This window comes from Ooceraea biroi, chromosome 1, assembly GCF_003672135.1.
Source record: "Ooceraea biroi isolate clonal line C1 chromosome 1, Obir_v5.4, whole genome shotgun sequence".
Classification (NCBI taxonomy): Eukaryota; Metazoa; Arthropoda; class Insecta; order Hymenoptera; family Formicidae; genus Ooceraea; species Ooceraea biroi.
The window spans coordinates 12,586,152-12,610,526 of NC_039506.1; the positions used below are offsets into that span (position 1 = coordinate 12,586,152).

Sequence of the window (24,375 nt, forward strand, 5' to 3'; positions counted from 1 at the left end):
TATTTATAAAATTAATTTTTTTGAATTATTACAACATATCACACTTATAATGATAATGTATATTACATTACATAGTTTCGAATTTTTTTTAATATAAACACTTTGAAAACTGTAAATGTTGTAATAGCTAATATAGAATAATTACATATATAAGCAGTAAATTGCACTTATGTTGTATTAATACATTTACAACACAATTACGGTCAGAACTTTAAAAAGTATACTTAATATGATATATTTAATCCTTAATAATAATTAATATTATAAAATAATAATTAATATTATAATGAATTTAACCCTTACAGTACACCCAGTGTATTTCGCGATCTCATTTTTTTCCTTTTTAATGCTGTACGTTAATAAGAAGTAAGTTTTACTAGACTTCTCCTCGCATGAGAACTATAATTTTTACATCAATGATCTTTTCATGAACATACACGTTAAAGTGTATACTTTTATTCATGTATAATTAATAATATGCGTCAAAAATACATAGGTGTACCGTTAGAGTTCTAATTTAAACAATCTAATTTAAACAAAAATACACATTGTATCTAATTTAAACGAAAATGGAAATGCAAGTAATTCGATATTATTGGAAAAAGCAATAATGTTATACAATATTATACTGTTTGTAATTAAAAAGTTGTCGAAGGAAGAATTACAAATATCAAAATGTATATTCATTCTGCTAATTCTCTTAAAAGAAATATTTAATTCAAATAACGATGTTAAGAACTTAACTCATAATAAAAATAGACAGTCCCTAACAGCACATGTAGATATTAAGAATGTTCGGAGAATATCGCAAAAGTATGTTGCGAATATTCTCAGAACATTCGAGATACGTACCACGATATACTGAGTACATACTGAGAATGATCTAATGTCCACTTTTTCCTAGTTCATAGTATATACTGCGAATATCTTTCAGTATATTGATAGTATATTAATAGAACGTTTCCAGTATCCCGAGTGGAAATTTAACCTAGTCGGTAGCCGCAGTCACTAGCTAGCCGATACGTGTTTTATATTATATATTTTATATATTATTTATATTGTAGCCCCCGTCTAGCAAACGTAGCTAGTACTGAGCCATTTAGAAGTCCTAGCCACTAGACAAATATATTTGTCTAGTAATGAGCTAGCCTGGGCTAGATTAAAAATATATATAAAAAAATTAATTTTTACCTATTTATCAATTAATATATTCTTACTATATTTACTCCTGAGCTTTGCTATTTGATATATATGTATACTATATACATTTTGTTAATTAAAATTTCCACTTACCTCACACGGGATTTGAACCTGCGTCGTTGAGCTCCACAGCCCTCGTTCTAGTCCACTACGCTATCCAGTATATTTAATAAGCGCGTTTCAAATTATGTTCTTAATATGTTAAAGAACACTTATGTACGAACTTAAAAATTCAAAAATATACATACAAATAAAATATTCTTAAACTTCATTTTATGTCTAATAAAATATTTAGAAAAGAACTAAAGATTACCTCTAAATTCGTCGATAATTCTTAGAGACCAACCAAAAACCATGCGGTATCAGGCGACAATCAAGAAAACTGGTACCGGCAATATCGGAAATGACGTAAAATGCGCTACTATCTGCATAACTCGAAAGTATATTCTAAGAATATATGAAGAATATACGAAACATAATATACTGAAAAAGATATTAAAAGTATATTCTGAGAATATACAAGAAATAATATACTATAAGAGATATTGTAGGGATGTTCTCAGTATATTATGTTCAGTACGTACATTCACAGTATGTGTATAGAATATTCGAATGATATCATGTGCTGTTAGGGGTGTAGTGTTTCGAATTTAGAACACCAAAATCTATAAAAACTTAAGATTTAGAATCATTTAATATAAAAAAAAAACATATTACTCAAAGAAAAATAATTTTGTTTGTTACATTAATCAAGGCTCTGATACATCAGAGTGCGTACACGCCAATATAAGAAAAAAGATCATAATGAAAATTAATCATTAATCAAGCTTCAAAATTTCTGAGACATTTAAATAACTTGCGGATTTACTTCTATATATTTACTTCTTCGGTGTCTTTTTGTTGTCTGTTAAGCCTCTGACCACCTTGGCGGAACCATTCTTTTGTGATATCTTCAAACTCTTTGTTTGTGAATTGATGTTGATCCGAAATTGTTGCTAAATTATTATAGAAGTTTTAAATTAAAATAAAAAATTTTATATTTTATAAATATGAAAAGATATATTACCTTGTATTCCCATTAATATAGACTTTAAGCTACTGATTTTTAAATGATTGCGTAATCCTTTCCAAGACGATACTTTGGCAACTTCATTGGAAAATAAAGTTCGGTATATACGAATTAAAGTTTCCTTAGCGGACCTTCCACCTATGCGAGATATATACAACACCTTTAGAAATAAAACATATCAATAATATAATTTCTATCGTTCTATTTCAATAAAACTTGTATTCAAATAATTAAATTAAACTTACAAATTTGTTGTACTCATCTGTAATTTGTGAACTGTTTTCAAAAGCTATGACTTCATCAATACTTTGAAACGGAAAAGATCGTCGCATATTTGATATATCCATACCAGATACTTCAGGCTTATGTTGATTATTTTGTTTTTCTATGTTTGTTAAACGAACATTTAGATCTTGTATTTCTAATGAAACTGTAGTTACAGCTGTATATAATTTTTTAAAATGATCTGAAAAAGTAATAATTTTTAGTAAACAATGCCAAATGAGATATTAATAATATTATAAGGCAAAAAATAAATACAAAACCTTCCATTTTATCGAACATTTCTGATACTAATGTATGTACGTCCTGTATGCCTAGAAACATTAAAGAAGTATTAGATTACTCACACAATAAACAATAATAACTATAATAAAAAACACTATTATAAAGATAATAAAAGTAAATGGAATAAAAGAAATAAAATAATAATTACTTTTGTGTGATACTATAATTCCCTCAAGAGCCTCCATGTTAATATCATTTATAACTGATGAATTAAAAATATTTGATATTTTATCGACTAATTGTAGGATATTTTTATCTGTAAGATTTGGTGGATTTGATATAATTGAAGGTGAGACATTACAATCAGATTCAGACTCATTGTTAGAAACAATTTTTGGTAATTGTTTTGTGCGTGACTTCTTTATTTTATTTATATTGCTTTCTTCGCTTGAAGAATAGTTCGTTGCTCTCTGTCTAGCTTGATCTAATGAATCTTGATTGGGACCAAACCGTAATTTAGTTACATTATTTTTAAAAAACATTGAAAACAATTACATAAATTCAGAGATAAAATATAAATTACCATAATATCCATGAAATTTAATGGGATGAAGTGACCATTTAGGATCATTAGTAACAGATGGAATTTGTTTTGCGATAAACGTATTTATATTTTTTACCGTTGGCCACCAGCATTGTATTAAATTGGGAGAAAGCCATAAAGATGGAACTTCTGATACAATCTCCTCTTCATTATTCCCATCGCTTGTAAAAGTTACGACAGCGAAATTTTTCGCCATTATTAATAATCTGTAAAAAAATTAAGTTTGTTAAATAATTTAATATAGTTTTCAATTACATATTCTATCAATATCAGTACTCGCCATAAACATATTTCTTGTTGGTGTAGTAAAGGCAATACTACAGCTTCTTTGTCACATAAAGGCAGTTTTACACATTTTGATTTAATATTAGACAATGGAACAGTTATTAGCTCATATTGTAACTCGTTAATTTGTTTAATTCCAATAGTTAAAGAGTCACATGGAATGTGAAAAAATGACTTAATATTCAAGTATTTTTTACCAGTAACATAAATCTGTTTATTTTTAAAATAAATTTTTGTAAGCGAAATCGTTGTACCATCTAACAAAGAACAACAATTATTAGCAGTTTTTGTACTAAGATGGAAACCTTTGCATTGAATCGATTTTATTATCTTTTTACCATTTATATTATGTAAGTTTAGTATTGGATAAATCTTTTCTACATTTGTTACATTCAAATTATCTTCTTCTATACAACGATTGACTAATTGTTCTAATGGCCGACTTGAAGATCTAATCTTTGATTTAATTTTTTGCATGTAATTTTCGAACTTATACGCACCAAATTCATCTAACGGTCCCCATAATTTTGCATAATAGCACAGAGAATTAAATTATGCACGTTATATGATATATGTTGACGACCATATAATGTACCGTAATTTTCAACAAAATACAATAGTAAACTGTGCGCATAAATAAGCAGTTGTGCGCATAAATAAGCAGTTGTACGCAATTATCTTTGCTACATAAAATTCGAATTGCTATACTCAGACTCAAAAAATGGACATATTTATCACGTGATAATTTCTTGAAAAAGATCACTGGTCCAGTATATAATAATAATTGTCTAAATTCGGTGGCTTTAAACCGATCGACCTCATCTAGTTTCCTTGGCTTTCTAGCAAATTCCTTCGGTAGAAATAATGACATAGATAATAAAGAACTTGAAGCAACAGCTATCTGAGTTGCACTCATACGAACGTTACGTTTACCTTTAATCCAAAACTGCAACAATCTTTTCATTATTCCTAATAGTACCAAGTGCATGTAGTCTAAAGGAAATTGAGTAATCATTCTAATGTTTAAATCTTCAAGATTTGAAATCATTTTATGGTGTTCTTCTTGTTGTTTTAATTTAAATGATTCATCTGATCGTAATATTGCATTAATTTCTGGAAACGTTACTCGATTTTCTACGTAATCTCCTTCTTGAATACAATTACCGCATCCAAAATACGCATTATGTCCTTTAATTCCTTTGATAAACGATTTTGCGGGAGCATCGCAGATAAATACATTCAATTTCACAGTTATTTTTTTATCATGTTCTACAATACCAGTTTGGAAAATTTCAAGACAATCATTCTTGAAATATTTCAGAAAAGTATTGCAACATTTTGGCTTTTCAAAACCATGATAGACACCGATTATAAACGGTTCGGTGTAAAAATCTGCAACTATACTACCTAAAATCGGCCAAAATTGACTGCCAGAAGATTTTGTTAAAGGAAGACCATCTATATTCACATTAATATTTATTTGCGATGGTAAATTACTTGGGCAATAATACTTACGAACAGATTTTCTTAAACTATCACCTAAACCTGCATGATAATATTTTCTTGGGGTCATTTCAATAATGTTCACTTGTTTGGGAGTTTGGAACAGAGTTCGAGCATCAATAGGAAGATCGTGACCGTATTTTACTAAAATTTTTAGTAAACGACTAATAGCAGAATGACTTACACGATTTTCAATAGCCCATAATCGGATGTCGTTAATAATTTCTGTTTTATTAGAAAATTCATCATTTGAAATACTTGACTGAAGACTATTTTTATCAGTGTTAATTCCCGAATGTTCAGAAATTAAATCATTATTATTTTCAAACTGGTAAGTGTTCATTACATTGGAATAATCAAAAACAATTTCCTTTAATACATTTTGTTGCTGAGATAATTGTTCGATGTTATCTGGCTTATTTGATCCACTTACGATATCATTTTGAACTTCCAAATTTGAATTAACAGTCATTTGGCTAATATCATATAATTTTTTTAAGAAAATACGTCGCCGCTGCCTTGACGTTAAACAAATACTGTCTAGTCTTAATTTTGATTTGGACATTATAAAGCAATAAAAAAAACTAGATTGTGATTATGTGTACAAAGATTTGAGTTTGCGTTATATCATAAACTTATATCCTCTTTCACCACTGAGGCTGTATACTGAAGAAGCTTACTATCTGGAGAATAAAAGATAATTTATAAAAGATAATTTGAATAAATATAAAATGTTTTAAGGAGGATACTTGCATTGTTTTGTAATACAAACTAATCCAATAATCAAAATATAATATTTAAAGAACGCTAATAGAAAATTAAAAAAAATGTAATCTATATTTCTTAAGTAGTATTTATATGAAAAATTTGATTTTTAAGTATTATGAGGAAATAAACTGTAATATACAGGATAGGCCATTTTAATGTCCCACCCTAAATATTTTTTTTATATCTTTTACAAAAAAATGTTTCAAATAAAAGTTGTACGATTTCAAAGGGGACATAAGGTGACAACTTGTTTGAAATATTGTTTTGTAAAAGGTGTAAAAAAATATTTAGGGTGAGACATTAAAATGGCCCACCCTGTATAATAATATATAATAGATAATTTTTTCAATATTTGTGTAATGTCTTATTATTGTAAGTAAACATGAATGGCTTCTTTTGTTATATTGCATGTTATTGTAACCAGTAAATTTCTAAACTAAATGCTATCATGTTTAAATAACTATTTTACCTGAATAAAAATCAGTTCACATTAAATTTATTCATAAATAACACCAAATTGAAAAAGAAAGACATGCATAGAAAATTGAAAAAGACATGCATAGAAAATATTTATTAATGATACATATTTTCTTTGTAATTGGGCTTTACTATGAAAAAATTCAATAATAAACTTTCAAAATATGTGAAATATTCCAAACAATATTATATTTACATTTTTTCTAATGCAAAGATTTCCTGCTCAATAATACTAAGCTATTAAGATTTACCATAACAATTATTATAACAATTAAGATTGTAGACCGGTATTGAGTATCCAATGCAATGTAAAACTAAATAAAACATGTATAATTATTAGGAGACAATGAAATGCAATGTAAAACACTCGTACTGTTAAAGATTTTGATGATTCAAAAAAGTAGTACAAATTTAAGGTTTCCTATTTTTCTCATTATATGATCATTCAACAAATGTTGTAAAAAGATATGGGAGATATGATATTATATAAAATGAATTGTACTCACTGCCAAATATAAAAATAATGATACAAAAGGAGGTGTACTTCGTTATAAGTTGTCACGTGATATATCCTTTGTTACACGCGGTTGCCACGTGGTGTATCTTTTGTTCACATTCACTGCACAAGAGACATTTAATCTTTAGAATTGATTTTCCACCGCAAGACAACAATTTTCACTTATTATCATTCATTACTAAATTAGTTTTAACCTCAAACTTACCAAAATCTTGACACTGTTCACGTTTTGAGACGATAGTTATGCGTGTACGACTGCCGTCTTCGTAGATTCTGCCATATTGAAAAGTAAAGCCTAGCGTAGTAATACCAGATTCTTCACACTAAAGGGTACTTTCCAATTGTTTATACAAACGTATATGGGAAGGCACAAAGATATTGTATTGGCTATATATTATCTTGGAAGATATTTTAGATAATACCCAGCAAACACAGTCATATAACAATGATATTGCCATAATATAACAGAATGTAACACGCAATATAACATGTTCGTTACATGTAACGTATATGTTAGTTGTAATTTCCCACTCAAACGAAATTGCAGTAATATAACAATAATATAACGTGTTACTAAAATGTTATTTAAATGTTATATAAATGGAATATATATTATTTATTCTTTCTTCCTCTCTCTATAACTACGGGTGCATGTTTAATTTATTTTCCTAAACGTTATGTACAAGTTCGTACTTTCCTCTTATTTATTATTCGTTCAAAAATGTACCACTTCATCGTAGAAATGGACTTACGATACAAGTTGTGTCCTGCCGTGATCACCGTTCCTATATATATTTTGTATTATATTTTGCATGCGAGAAACGAAGCCATCTACCGGACAACTCGACATCTGAATGTTAAAAATGATATATAACATAGACATAATATGCAAATATTATAGTTATATAATATCGCATATTTCAGTTATATTACTGTTATATTATTATAACCAATGTATAACAGAGCAATATAACAGTTTTATAACGCAGTTATAAAGTAAATTATGCAACCTCAACATTAATAACATATAACAGTTGTTATATTACGTGTTACTTCTGTGTTATATAATAGTTATATTTTGTGTTTGCTGGGTATATATATATAGCCAATAAAATACCTTTGTGCCTTCCCGTGTACGTTTGCTATCAAGGTTAGAATCTGACTATCACTATATGATCACTAGCCGGGCTAGCGTGGCGTGCGGAATGCGCAAGATGCTCTTTTGGCGGTGATTGCGCACGTGCGCACACTTAAGCTAATCACAGCAGACTTATTCAGTAAGAGCATGTACACATAAACACAATCGTATAATGCAGAGAAAAATTTGCTGATTACGCGTCTTGCATGAAGAACATAAGTAATTTCAGTAAACGTGCAAGGATCATTTACGTAACAATTACATAACATATATGTTACAGATGAGTAAAACGAAACTGACGTATCAGTTATGTTAATAACGTAATGAATCTATAATTGCTACGTAGAATTGTTATGTAATTTTGACGTTACTTTGTTATATGTATAACATTTATGTAATTTGGCGAATGTAAATGTGTATACTCCAAAAACTGCATAAATGCTATATAACTCTAAGGACATAAGTGTAACGTTATGTTAAACATGTAGCATTAACATTATTTTGTTTACGCCAATGTACATTCTGTAAAAACTTTGTAACCGTTACATAACTATAATAACGAAATTACGATATCACATTAAAGGCAAATAAATATGTAACTTTATTGACGTTTTTGAGCATTCTGAAAAAATGGCATATAATATATATATGGCATAATGCATATGTCATTGAAAAAACGTATATATATGAACACATTTTTGAACATTATCTTAATATATAATTACTTTCAACATTTATAACGTTATTAAGTCCTTTGTGAAAAAACTGAATTCAAAAAATGTGATTATGATGTCGTAATGTAATATCGTATTCCAGTTTTTTCACAAAGTATTTATATAAATGTTGAAAGTAATTATATGTATATTAAGAAAATGTTCAAAAATTTGTTCATACATACGTTTTTTCAATAACATTATAATCATTTTATGTCGAATCATATGCCATTTTTTCGGAACGCCCAAAAACGTCAACAAAGTTACATATTTTTTTGTCTTTAATGTGATATCGTAATTTCGTTATTATAGTTATGTAACGGTTACAAAGTTTTTACAGAATGTACATTGGCGTAAACAAAATAATGTTAATGCTACATGTTTAACATAACGTTACACTTATGTCCTTAGAGTTATATAGCATTTATGCAGTTTTTGGAGTATACACATTTACATTCGCCAAATTACATAAATGTTATACATATAACAAAGTAACGTCAAAATTACATAACAATTCTACGTAGCAATTATAGATTCATTACGTTATTAACAGAATTGATACGTCATAGTTTTGTTTCGCTCATCTGCAACATATACATATAGAATATTATGTAATTGTTACGTAAATGATCCTTGCATGTTTGCTGGGAATTTACTTAATATTACATACCTTTTTATCTAAGATCCGAGTACTTGCACGTGCTTTGACGGCAAACGTCACAAAATCGCGTAATGCTATTAAAGGCATGGTGTGTACCCACAAAGTCACGCCAGTCGAAGCAAGGTGTATCGCTATTCCAGTACTCCAGGTAGGACACATCGATGATGACATTGATGGTTGACAAGGCCAAGTACGTTCATAACATCTACCTAAATCTTTGTCCATAATTGTTACATCCACATGTCTCCCGAAACCCGCAGAAATCTTAAGATGCATAGGAAAGTTGCTACTATAGATCTTTTCAACAGTTTTCTCCACGTAATAAAGATTGGTTTCATTGTATGGTTGTACACCTTCACTTTCCTCTCTCCTACACTCTTCACGTGTTTGTCTGTATAATTTCCATTTTAAGCAACGAGGCCACCCGCAGACATCCTCCCGCCACAGATTCTCCTCAACATCTTGTCTCGTGCATCGTTCACTGATTCCACGTATTCCTAGTTCTCGATCTCGTAAGAACTGTACTGGTGATATACCCGCGAACTTGTTCCACCTTTCTCGTGGATCTCCGAGAACATCAATTATATCTTTTTCTAGCTGCGCGTGAGTATTCCCCATTTCTTCTCGAAGAACTTGTTACCACAGCACTTTTTTCTCACAGTGAAAATACGAAATCTTGAAATGCTTCTCGCATTACATATATTGGATATGTCTAGGAATGAGGAGGAGTTTGCTGGTACTTTGGGTTTTGGAATGATGGAGGGGAGACATCGCATAAAGCGATTGGCCAGAGACGTAGGTGGGGGTGTAGCAAAGAGATAGGTTTCAAACTTTGCGAGAGATGGGACTTAGTGAGGAGGGGAGACATCACGCAAAGCGATTGGCTAGAGGCGCGGTGGGTGAAGATTATGTGAAAAAAATGAGAGAAAAGTTTTAAAATGAATTTAGAAAAAAGTATGAAAAAGATAAAAAGTAAAAAGAATAGTGTTTATAAAACTTTGTACATATGAAATCGCGATCAAGAGTACAACACAGCGCAAGATTAAGTTCATGATATCATGCAAAGGAACGGAAGAGGCGATGGAGGAAGCGAATAAAATTGTAATTATTAGTATATAAATGTTTTTCTTTTTTCTATAAATGTGTGTGTGTGTATTTTACATGTTTTTTTATATTTTTATATTTTAATCTTCCTCTCCGCTTCATCGGTGGTGGTGGTGGAAGAGACCTACGGTGAAGGAGACCTGCGGTGGCAATCCTTCTGTAACATAAATGAATATTATGATTATCATACTGTTATTATCATATTATACATAAATGATATCATACTTACATAAATTCTTCTTCATAGGTCCTCCATCTCTCCCTCAATGGAGGGAATGAAGGCGATCCACGTGCACATTGGGCACATATTGCAAGCTACTATAATATACACTGGTAACCTGCAATTGTGACAGGTTCGCCCAAAAAGTTCACTCTGTGCATTAGTTTGGTGTCTTAAAATGGTACGGACATATGTCAGATCGGTGCCAATGACACGTATTAGGCACGGACTGCATAACACTACGCTGTCACGTGCCATGTAGAAGAATTGTATACAGTACATAACTGTGTTTGGGACCATGGATAACAATTCCGGGTTCGGAACAATCCTGTCGTACGTTTCAACATGTCCCTCCGCATCACTATGATAATTGCTATCGTCCAATAATACTTCCTCCTCTTCCTCACTATCCATTACAAGACGATTGCGGGCGGCATCGTTTTCCATATCAGCAATGATCATATCAATATCCATGTCATCAATATCCATGTCGCTGTCGTCTTCTTCGAAATCATCGTAGTCTATTCGAGCTCGTGCCATTTTTCAAACACTTTCTCACAGCGCTTTATATAGAGCTTCTTACTACCGATCACGATCGTCCAGAAACCAAAGATTGAATGCTCGTTTTGGAAATATCTTGGAAGAAGGAAGCTAATTTTTCGCGTGTAGCCCGTAGAAAAAAATAAGAGTAGGGTTTGCTAGAGGCGAGGGTGGAGACTTTGCGCGAAAAGGGATTGGTTTCAAAATTTGCGGGAGATGAGACTTAATAAGGAGGGGATTTGTTGTTAATTTTTGGGAACGTAGGTAATAAACTTCCAACAGCGAGTGAGTCTATATCACCTTTGTATTTTCCAACAGAGAGAAAGTTTAGGATTTAGAGAAAACTATTTTTCGTGCTATCGAGTACGTTCTAACACTATACTACTAGGTCCGGCGCCAGTCGCGATAAACGTCTAGACAATTTTCGCGGCTGGCGCCAGTAGGATGTCAGAACGTACATTCGAGTAAAAAAAGTCCTGAAAGAATTCAGTCGTATAAGAATTTGTTCATGCAAAGTAAATCACGCACGAAGTGCACTAGTTTGAAGAAGATGTGAACGAATCGGTGAATAGCACCGGTGATGCTAGGAAACGGTATGGCGTCACGGAGTATTTCGAGTAAAAATAGCAGATGGTGGGGCGCTCTGATAATAGCTTGAAGAAATCGCGGACTATGATGGAAGAAATGACCAAAAAGAGTGGTGTGGCTGGTAGCGATTGTGTCCTCGGCGACTAATGGTCCTAGGGTGAGCTCTGACTTGAGATTTCGCAATATGATTAGAACGTAGTGCTAGAGCTTCCTCAGTTCGCAGAAGAACTCGTGTACTATCACGCCCGACAGGTGCACGTGACCAAATTCAAATGCCTCGACTCCACAAGAATGAGCGTCCAAATCGGTCACAGATACAACTTCCCATGGATTTTTTCTCCAAGAAGACCGCTGGATGCGGCTGCGGCTGCGGATGCGGATGCAACTACATGACGCTTCGGTAAGTTGTTATGTGTCTCAGATTCCGTGGAATTCTGCAAAAATATCGTCCATTTTAATCGCGGTATTAAAAATAAAACGCAATATTTTTAATTAATTTTGGTTATAGAAAAACATCAAATTATTAGGTCATTAACTGAGTAATCCAGATGACATATCTAGATTCCGATACAAATATTGTTTTGGATAATTTTGTTTTGTTTTTTAATGGTTGCCTATTATAAAATTAATTAATTAATATTAATTTATATATATATTACAGATGTATATATTACAAGAATGAATAAACTTTGTAATGTGAAAAATACAAATGATCCAGCAAACGCAAAATACCAGTTACATTATTGTTCAGTATAATTTCGAAGTCAGGTAGATAAATGCAATATACATATACTTGTGTTATGTAGTAACTGCAAGGTAAAGTGAGAAAGTATAAATATGTTACTGTTGCTTATTATTTGTTAAGTATCACATCCCTGTGTTTGTAGTTGATGCATCCATAATTCTATACGAGTTGTCTGTTTTACCTAAAAGAAAAAAATACACAATGTAAAAGAAACATTATTATGCTATATGATGAGTGTAATAATTTGTAAAAAAATTTATGAAATCCTCAAATTGCGCCAATTGCAAAGAGAATGTATTACCTCGAAAATTAATTATTGTACAACAATTTAAAAAAAACCAAGTGGTAGTATCTTACCAATTACAAAGAGAGTATATGTACATATTGTCTTGAAAATTTGTTATACACCTACTTTCAAAAAATATCAAACTTTGATTGATTAAATAATATTTAATGCAAAATACTTGGCGCTGCTAGACCTCGCCAGCGCCTAGCATCTCGTCTGCGCTCCTTACACGCCTACTAAAGCTCAAGCCGTTTGTTTACATATCAAATTCATATAAAAAGAAGTTTAACAAATTTCACGCGTTTAATACTAAAGGCTAAACTTAATACTAAATACTAAATTGCTACATACTAAACGCTGAAACAGAGAAAGAGAGATTTCTTGTAATACTCGGTCTAGCAGCGCCAAGTATTTTGCATTAAATATTATTTAATCAATCAAAGTTTGATATTTTTTGAAAGTAGGTGTATAACAAATTTTCAAGACAATATATACATATATTCTCTTTGTAATTGGTAAGATACTACCACTTGGTTTTTTTTAAATTGTTGTACAATAATTAATTTTCGAGGTAATACATCCTCTTTGCAATTGGCGCAATTTGAGGATTTCATAAATTTTTTTACAAAATACTATAAAATAATAATATTTAAAGACAATTAGAACTACTATCGCTTGGATTGGAATAGGATCATTGAATGAGACTATAAAGGTACATATTACTTGGTTTAATATTTTTTTAATTAAAGAAACTACCACATTGGTTTTTTCGAGCACATACCACGCGCATACTTGGCACCCTTTTTTACTTTTTTTTTTAAAAAGGTAATTTTATCGAGATATCATGCATTTTTGTAGTTATATATAATACAATGACACAATAAAAATGTCGTCTGTGAAGCTGGCACGACGTTCTACCAATATCGAAAAAATATTAAAAGTTCTAATAGCACTTTTCATAGTTCTACAGTTCTTGATAAAAATTAAAAAGAGTTCCGCATTCCTTCTATTGAAAAATCAAAATTGAAGAAATGTCGTGCTAACTTCGTGAATCTAGCACGACACTCTCCCCTCTAAAGTACTAAAACGTGTGGAAAATTATTTTTGATTATAGTTCCTGATAGTTCTAATCGAGATTCACACATATATACAATTTCAGATCGATATTCCACCAATTAACAATTTTTGAATAATTTGTTATATCTGCGTTCAGCACGACACTTACAAGTAAACCTACGGAAGTGTCACCCTCCGATTTTTCTGAAATTTGGATATGTTATAATACATAAAAAACTAAGGAACACGTATTTTTTTTAGCGGCGGAAAAACATATTTAGGGGGTGAAACGACCCCCCAAAATGGAGGGTATAATGGAAAAATTGCGATATCTTTGAGACCAGTGAAGCGATTTTAATGATTTTTGGTATGAAAGTATCTTTCGATAGAAGACGAAAATCGGCCTAGGTATGTTGGAAGGGGAGTGAAAATTAGGGGGTGAACTACCCCTAAAGTGACCAATTTCTTGCTGCAAAAAATCAGTTTTGATCTGATCGAAGTAAAATCTATTAAAACTTCAAGAGGAAAGCTAATTAAGGAACACGTATTTTTTTGTTTTGTTTTATATAAATATTTAGGGGGTAAACAATCCCTAAATTGCCGCGTTCGTTTGGCATTGCGCATGAAACACCTTGTGAAACTATATTTTTTAACTGTTCGATCTTTTTAATATATTGGTTTTTTAAGTCGCTGAATTCGAATCTGAAATCAGATTTTCAAAATTCAATATGGCGGACGAAAACTCGAAAAATTACTTGAATAGACAGTAACTCGACATGCGACTTTCAAATTACAATAAAATCAACTTTTGACATTTATTGTTAGTTATGTGAAGTGAATTAAACATGTTAAAAATATTAATCGTTTATAACAAAATTGTTTAAACAATGTAGCTAAAAAATGAAATGAAAAATGATTAGAGTGAGTCCCCTTGCCTCTCACTATTTTCTATAAGGGGACTCACTCTAATCATTTTTCATTTCATTTTTTAGCTACATTGTTTAAACAATTTTGTTATAAACGATTAATATTTTTAACATGTTTAATTCACTTCACATAACTAACAATAAATGTCAAAAGTTGATTTTATTGTAATTTGAAAGTCGCATGTCGAGTTACTGTCTATTCAAGTAATTTTTCGAGTTTTCGTCCGCCATATTGAATTTTGAAAATCTGATTTCAGATTCGAATTCAGCGACTTAAAAAACCAATATATTAAAAAGATCGAACAGTTAAAAAATATAGTTTCACAAGGTGTTTCATGCGCAATGCCAAACGAACGCGGCAATTTAGGGATTGTTTACCCCCTAAATATTTATATAAAACAAAACAAAAAAATACGTGTTCCTTAATTAGCTTTCCTCTTGAAGTTTTAATAGATTTTACTTCGATCAGATCAAAACTGATTTTTTGCAGCAAGAAATTGGTCACTTTAGGGGTAGTTCACCCCCTAATTTTCACTCCCCTTCCAACATACCTAGGCCGATTTTCGTCTTCTATCGAAAGATACTTTCATACCAAAAATCATTAAAATCGCTTCACTGGTCTCAAAGATATCGCAATTTTTCCATTATACCCTCCATTTTGGGGGGTCGTTTCACCCCCTAAATATGTTTTTCCGCCGCTAAAAAAAATACGTGTCCCTTAGTTTTTTATGTATTATAACATATCCAAATTTCAGAAAAATCGGAGAGTGACACTTCCGTAGGTTTACTTGTTAGTGAAAATGCGTCATGCTGATGATTTTCAGCAGTTCTAACGATAGTTAACTCTTCTTGAAACTAATTCTATTGCATAGAACTCTTGCAGAACTGTCGAGAACTATCGTTAGAACTGCTGAAAATCATCAGCACGACGTATTTGCACTAAGTGTCGTGCTGAATGCAGATATACCAAATTATTCAAAAATTGTTAATTAGTGGAATATCGATCTGAAATTGTATATATATGTGAATCACGATTAGAACTATCGGAAACTATAGTCAAAAATATTAATTTTCAACGCGTTTTAGTACTTTAGAGGGGAGAGTGTCGTGCTAGATTCGCGAAGTTAGCACGACATTTTTTCAATAGAAGGAATACGGAACTCTTTTTAATTTTTATCAGGAACTGTAGAACTATGAAAAGTGCTATTAGAATTTTTAATATTTTGTCGATATTCGTAGAACGTCGTGCCAGCTTCAAAGACGTATAAAACTGTCTAATCGCGCTTTTTCACAAATTAGTGTATACAATTATTATGGACATAAGAGATATTCCCGATCTGAAAAGAAAGTTGAGTTACATATTGTAATTCGGTAAGTATTCAGTTTATCGGTCTCATTAAGCTCTTTCGAGACGTTTTGCGCGAAACGAAAGAATTAAGCAGAAAAAAGCGTCGATTTCCCAGTGAGAAATAAGAAGTCGAATCGATGCTGATTCGATGTTGAAATCTCGATGTCAAGATATAATCGATGCTCACATCAATTTCGATATTCGGGTGGTCACAGTTTCGAGTATTCGTCGATATCGAAATTCTTGAAAAATCGATATATTTCGTCTATTAATAGAGCGCTTTTTAATGCGATAAATGAGGTCTACAAATGGAGGGAATTCCATTCCGATCTCTTTGTAAATTGACTCCATTCTATTTATGAATAAGTGAGAAATAATTCGTCGATTGACGTCGAAACGATGCCGAATCGATGTCGAAACCGTCAAATCAACGTCGATTCGACATCGTTTCGACGTCGATCGTCGAGTCATTTCTCACTGGGAATAGAGCTAAAACGAAAAAACGCTGCAGTCAAATATCATTTCTCGTGTCATATATAATGCACTTAGTAAGTATAGAATTATTTCTTCGCCGTAAATCATGAAATCAGCGGCATTCTATTTTAATAGATCAGTAACTATATGGCAATATATAATCAGTAACTATATGGCAATATATAATCATCTTGGTAGTCAGATAAACTTTCTTGTGTGAACTATTATCCTAACTCTAGTAATAACTGCGCGTCAACAGATTCCAAACAGATGCCAAAAATGTTACTCCAGCCAAGGACATTTTTCGCAATGAATGTAATAATTTATTATGTATTCTAATCAAATAAGTTAGCTTTCTAACAAAAAGAAAACGACTGTGTTTTAAGATTAACGAATCTGTTAGCGCGCAGTTACTTGAGTTAGAATAGTTCACACAAGAGAGTTTCTACCTACCAACTACCAAGCTGAATATAATATATTGCCAGTTAGTGATCGATTAAAATAGAATGCCGATATAATGCACATTTAACATCCTATATCTGCTATCCATAGAATTACTGTGCTACTATTAGAATCATAATAAATTAATCATATTAAATCCTGCTTGAGTTCATGCTCCTACCTGCTCTTACTCCCCAACATAACATGCAGTATATTAAAATACCATATAAAATCAGTAAATAAACCAATATTTGTCAATTCAAATAAGAAATTTAATTTTAATTTAAACTTTTCCGTTTACATATCTTATAAACTATTGAATCTTTAATGACATAAAAAGATAGATCTACAATATAAAACAGAATATACTTATAATGCAAGAAGTCTAAGTGCAGAAAAATAAAACCTGGCACTAACTGAAAATGTAATACGTTCAGTGGAAAGTTGAGATCTCAGCAGCAACAAAGTTCATAAAATTAATCAGATTTATCTCGCATAACCATTACTATCACAGTAGTTATAACAGCTTAAAATATTCTATAAAAGCCTATATGTTCATTAAAATTAACATAAAATTAACCAAAAAATTAGCTTTAAACTGAAAATAATACCACTATTTAACAAAATAATATCACTATTTAACTAGAAATGTGACATCTAAATCACAAACAGTTAAGAGATCCATCAGCCTTATAGGAATTAATCGCATTGAAGGAACATTGAGTTTAAAAAAAAAAGAAATTTTCCAGTGATAATGTTCCTACGCAAAAGATAATAAATACATAAATAAATTAAAATTTTCAATAAAAGTGTACGTGATAACAAAGATATTGGAGAGGGCTCCGTTTGCCTACATTCCCAATTGCCTACAGCTTCGTTTGCCTACAACATTTTGCCGACAGCTCCGATTGCCGACATTCTCGATTGCCTACAGAGCGATTACCTACAAGCACTATTGCACACATGTAATAATTAAAAATACGAATGTACGTTTGCGTACATGACATTATTGCACACATACATATTACACACATGACTTTATTATACACATACATATTGCACACATGACTTTATTGCACAGAAGAAATAAGAAAGTTGCATTATTATTTTGTACACATGACTTCATTGCGCCCATGCATATTGCGCACATGGCATATTGCGCACATACACATTGCACACATAACTTTATTGCGCACATACACATTGCACACATGGCTTTATTGCAGACATGAAATAAGGGATAATGTTCCGAAAACGACTTACCTCCGATTTCGATGAAACTTGGTACAAACCTTCCTTTTTGGTCAAAATGAAAGCCCTTAAAAGGATTTTGTGCGACTAATATGGAAAGATCATTTTTCACCATCAAATACCAGAAAGAGTATACGAGGCGCCCTAAACGAGGTATGACGGGTTTCTATAAAAAATTGAATATTTCTATGCAAAGTAGGATGCTTTTATTTAGATTATGAGAAGATTAAGTTAAAAATTACCTAACCCAACCCAACCCCAATTTTTTATTTAAGGTCGTCCTTCGTCTTGCAAAGTACATGCGTGGATACCGTGTGTTCCGCCCCCTCTACGGGGGGGCTCCACTACTGTTAAAAATAATCTAACCCAACCCAACCCCGATTTTTTATTTAAAATCGTCCTTCGTCTTGTTCATCTTTTATTGTATCTAAATAATTACTCTCCTTTCATATAATCTAACTCAATTCATAACTTCTTTCATATAACATAATAATAAGAGTATATAACAGTCAAATTCCAGTTTCTGGTATTTGATGGTGAAAAAAGACGCCAGTTATGTTCAACAAGTCTATAAAAATTATCTTTTTAGCACTTAACATCAGATGTTTATATGGTTAACTTTCTCTGCTGACACTGCGCGCACTCTAAATAAAACAAATTTTACCATGGAAATTTATGAACTAATTATGAAAATTCTTCTAACAAATGAATAGAAAGTAATTCAGTATCACAAAATTTTAAGACATTTCTCAAAAAGAAAGAGAGAAAAAGAGGTAATTACAATTAAAAAATTGTAAATTGTATTAGTAAACCAAAACTTTAAGCATTAGCTATGTTGAGGATATACATAAAATGCAACAAAAATCTATTAAATTCATTTCTAATATGATTTACCTGTCTGAAATTATTTAATGTCTTAATTAAGTCAAGTTCATTATAAGCTGTACCGATACTAAAACCTAGAAGAACTAAAAACTAGAGACACTTATAGAAGTAATTATAGAAGTAATCATTATAGAATTAATCATTTTGGTTTCTTCTTCAACCTTCAACCTTCTTCTAATCGTAAAAAAAAAGTTTTCTAAATGGAAAATTTTTCTAAATGGAAAAGATATATAACAAAAATTTAATGTTTTCAAGTCAAAAGAAATACTTGGCAATACTTTAAGTACTTTTGCTCACCTAGAATAAGCTCCCATGTCTTCAATATTTCAAATTTTCGTTTTCCCTTGGCACCTTGAAAGCTATATTTGTTTGCCACATCATTACAAAGTACATTACGTAATATTTTCCTGACTGAACTGTCCAGACTATTTTTCTCCACAAATCTTCCAAGATACATACTCTGCAAAAGGAAATGTAAAATTAATGTGTAAGTTACTTAAAACTTTTGCCAAGAACACATGATGAAACACTTACTACTGCTGACAAATTTGCATCATTAGTCAAAAATGTTTCCAAAATATGTAGCTCTTTTTCAGATCGAACCGGAAGTGATGGGAATCCTGTGGGTCTTTTCATAACTTTCTCACCCGGAAGTACGTGCCGATTTAGTTTCTCTTGATTCATTAAACAGAAATCTATTTTACTGTTCAGTTCTTTTAATTCTTTTTTTATTTCATTATGATATGTACTGACAAGATCTACAAGAGAGATTTCTACAAACCAAAACAGATATATTAATAAAATTCAATTTGTACTCATAACAATAACTCATTTTTTCTTCATTTATTTACCTGCTTCTTTATTACTACTACTACTCTGAAAGGAACGATTGCTTCTAGACTTTTCTGACTTCTCAGAAAATTGAGACAGACTGTGACAGTGATCATTAACATCAGAGTTTGTATTGAAATATGAGCTTTTGTCTACAGTAGAAGAGGGCAGACTTGGCAAAGGATTATTTCTTTTCAACTCACTTGGTGAGTTAGAAACAAAACAGTTTGTTTTTTCCTTTTCAAGTACGCTGCCCAAAAGAACTTCAGAGGATGGACAGTGTTCACCAATAATCTCCTTCTAAGTTTTTGATTCAGTATCATATTCAATAAGTACTTCCTCAGTATTTTGTCCTGTTCTAATATTTTGATTCTTATCCAATAAACCATCATCGTCCACATTTTCATGTTCTAGTGTCTCTTCATCTTCATGCGGGGATGCTTTATCTTTGCAAGGTTTTTGAAGTTTCTTACTCGGCAGCAATTGACGAAGTTTATCACAAAGCACGGTTTTTCTATCTTTTTCTTTTTGCATTTTTTCCCTCATGTTGTTAAAGATACGTTTGACCACTTGATTTTTATTACTGTTTCGAGAGGATTTGCTAACAGTTATCTTTTTAGTTGATTGTTCCTCTAGCTGGGAAGTATGCTGTCTCTGTCGCACTAACTCATGCGGAGACGCGACAAATGTTCTGTGTGTAACCAGAGGAACAGGAGGAGGTGCTGGTATTGTCTTCTTTGATTTTGGAAGACTCTTGTTGGTTGCCTTATGGATTCTTGCTTTCTTTTTAATTCTAGAATTTTCCGATCCAGAGTCTGATTCCTTTTCAGACTCAGAGTCTAAGCGTTGTACTTTTCTTTTTATTCTGTACCCTCTACCTAATTCACGATGGTCTGTCTCATAATTGGAATCCTCCACATGTCCCTTGCATGAAATAACAGCTTTGTCATATAAATCTGCAAAATATGAAACAAATAAACTAAGCAAATATGGTAATAAGAAATAATCTATAAATAACAAGCTCTCTCTCTCTCTGGCTTCGCCTATATACATAATAAATAAAAACCAGGCCAAAGAAATTCTTTTTATTACAAGTCTAGGAAAATCTATAGAAGTTATTTAAGGCTTAGAAACCTAGAACATTTTTGAATTAGCATGAAAACATAGGGAAACATTACAAGGCAAACAGTAAAATTATGAGGAAGTAACAAGAAGGACAATTGCTGACGGTAAAGTATAACTAAAAAAGAAAAACATACTTATACTAACTCAAAAAATTTTTAAAATTGCATTTAAGACATATTTTTATACATGGACAAATTTAAAGTTTTCAACATATCACTAATATGAAATACGAGGATATCTCAAATTATTTGTAATGTCATTGGAACATAAACCATTCAAACCATGCATGCCACAAGAAAATGTTGACATTCCTGCTTTCTTCATAAAAGAGCTACTTACCATAAAATCTCTTAATCAAAACAGTTTCCTCTCCCTAATTTGGATCAGGTGGTCTCTCCTTCCTCACTAAGCTTCCAGCATCTATGGATGTGGGAGGCCATTTGATCTGTACTTCCATATTTTCATTTAATTCATTTGTGAATCATCGAGTAAGACCCACAGCATAAAACACATCATCCTCAGAAGTTAGTCTCTTTCCTTTGTGTGTTAAAAATTTCAACACTACAAACTGCAAAAAATATATAACAAAATGGAAGCCAAAAAAGAAAAAAACTTAAAACTTTGTAGAAACATTAATTGTTGTTATTTCCAGACAAAAGATCAAAAAAAAGATGAATTAGAAACTTAAAAAATCAATATTAGGAACTTAAAAAATAGTGCGACAATTATTATAAAAGCAATAACTTCTTATTAACAATTTAAAGGAAAAATTTGTTGAACTAAAAAAATGACGTGCACCCAGTTAAAGATCAGTGCTGGTTGGCGCGACTTTACTTAATGGTTTAGGAATGTTTTACTCGATTTTTTATCAGGAATAATACTAACTCAATTGGCGCTGTTTAAATTACACCCTGTATACATTACAGCATCTAAAGCACAACTTTGCTATGTTCAATTATCGTTGCATAAGCACATATGCAAATACAAAGGAAAAAAGAAAAATTATATTATATATAATATTAATACAATAACATTAGAACATACTTGAATAAAAAGAATTAATTTAAAAGAGGCATAGTATAAAGCAACGGGAAACAAAAAAAAGAATCTCCATCAGACAGAAGCCAGCATTTAGCAACAACTTCGATAAGAGGAAAAATACGCCTTTTTTCACTCAAATCTGATACTCGTATAATGCCCAGTTCCGATGAGGGCAGAGGGTACTGATAAACATCTCCCATCTGTGTAAAAGAGTATCCAACAAAAACAATTTCACCACATCTCAACTGTACAATGTTGTGGAGGACAGCAATATCATCATTAACAGTTTTGAAACAGGAATCTTTCATGTTGCACTTAAAAGTTGTATTATTCACTATGATCCTTCTAAACTGCAGACCATCTATCATCTCATTAGCTACAAATCTCCTTCCAGCCAAATGCACTTTATTCTCAAGATCTTCAAAGATAGTGTCAACATGTCTTTTCTCCAAATCACGATATGCAGCTTGTTTAAGCGGTTTATATCCAGATTGCAGGGATGTTTTAATGGAAAATAATTTGTTCTCAAAAGGATAAGCGCTAAAAGTATCAAGTGCGCCATGTTCTTCACATTCTTTAGACAGATGGCACATGCTATGAACGTTATACACAACAAATTTGTTTACAAATACAGCTGCAGAATGATTAATAAAGGTCCTTAACAGCTGATCTGCATAGCCACAAAGATTTTTCACAAACACAGGACTTCTTAAGATATAAATAGCTGAATGAAGAAGTAAAAAGAGTTTATAAATATTTTCATCAAAGTTGTCACGAAAAACTAAAACACCATCATACAGCAAGAGTCGTCTATATTCCGTAGCCTTCAGGTAAGTTAAGTCCTCAAAAGATTTTGGTTTTCTATTGAAGTCCGATGGACATGAATCCTTCAGCATTTCTAGCTCATAGGAAATAGCTGCAACAGTGTTACGGTGCAACTTTCAAGGTCCATTCCATTTCCGAAGAGCTAAGAGGAATCTCTTGAAAACACCTAAATCAATTAGATGTAGTCCATCCAAGCGGAACTGAGACACTAGAAGAGCTTGGATGTCAAGCAATGGAGAGCAGCTCTTATGGTGATATGGTTGTTTTTGGTCACGAAACGACTCATCAGTTCTCAGAGTCGCATCAAGCTCTACATATGTCATGCGATTATCAATCCATTCTCCTACAACTTCACACTTCTCACAAGCATAGTACCCTCCATGCTCAACACAACACTTCACTTTTGCACGAGCTGGGGCATCCAAAATATAATGTCTAATGGAAAATTTATAAATATTATCATTGTTTATATAACCATTTCGAACTAAATGACCAACCTCTCTCACAAAAGGCTCAAGAAAGTCCTTAACATTAGGATCAACTCTTCCTTTAAAAAGTGCAATAATAAAAGGCTCATTTTTGGTTTTTACAAGCCTACCTAATATAGGCCAAAATCTGACCGGGGAACTTTTGTGGAGAGGGAGCCCATCTATATTGATGTCAATGACAATTTCTTGAAAGTGTGCTAAATATTCCTGCAAATCCATAGAATCTAAATTGAATGCAATTCCTTTGTACCATAATTTTCCACTATCAACTGGTATCAAATTAATCCCAGGAGTTTGTAAAAGGGTCTTGTAACTAAGGGGTAAGTTTGGAAATACGGGATGAAGTTTAGAGAGTAGATTATCTAGCTTTTTCTTTGAAAGTTTGCCTGGTTCACGAGCCCACTCTTCAATGGCAGTTCTAACATACTCAGCCCTTTCGTTCTCATTAGTAAAATGCATTTGCTCTTCGTCTGATGAGTCACTTTCTTCGTTACTTTCAGCAGAACTGATGGAATCAACATCTTCCTGAACCTCTGCTTGTGAAGAAACAATACTGTCACTATTATCATCACTCTGAACACTTGCAATTTCAGATAAAGTAGTATCCACACTATCTACTGCACTTCCTGACAGATCCAATCCACAATCAATACGTTCAATATTATTTTCTTCATTTTGACTTTCGTGAAAATAAGCGCAATTATAATTATCGCCATTAGATGATAGATTACTAGAGTTAGTATTTTCCTCCATATCATC

General features: G+C 31.8%; 1 protein-coding gene across 9 annotated transcripts; it reads right to left on the reverse strand.

Annotated features, from left to right (window-relative positions):
• Nucleotides 1–349: 349 nt before the first annotated feature.
• On the reverse strand, nt 350–8,259 carry LOC105277942. 9 transcript variants are annotated; one of them, XR_003406826.1, is made up of 11 exons: nt 7,136–7,385; nt 6,920–7,032; nt 3,661–3,922; nt 3,360–3,586; nt 2,985–3,269; nt 2,815–2,865; nt 2,515–2,735; nt 2,267–2,429; nt 2,083–2,195; nt 1,785–1,865; nt 350–1,683 (listed from the first exon to the last, which is right to left on the reverse strand). XR_003406826.1 is itself a non-coding variant. In XM_026971317.1 (10 exons), exons 4-10 carry the CDS (start codon nt 3,574–3,576, stop codon nt 1,851–1,853), a joined length of 1,065 nt encoding a protein of 354 aa, XP_026827118.1. In that variant the 5' UTR covers nt 3,577–3,586; nt 3,661–3,922; nt 6,920–7,032; nt 7,136–7,385; the 3' UTR covers nt 350–1,850. The 9 variants fall into 9 exon arrangements, 6 of the variants coding, with proteins under 6 accessions (XP_026827118.1, XP_026827120.1, XP_026827121.1 ...); XR_003406825.1 differs by having other exon boundaries at nt 350–1,423; nt 1,514–1,865; XR_003406823.1 differs by having other exon boundaries at nt 350–1,154; nt 1,294–1,865.
• Between the last annotated feature and the right edge of the window lie 16,116 nt (nt 8,260–24,375).

Excerpts from the sequence above, each read along its gene's own strand:
- LOC105277942 (XM_020031201.2), bottom strand. The coding sequence starts at position 5,733 with ATGTCCAAATCAAAATTAAGACTAGACAGTATTTGTTTAACGTCAAGG.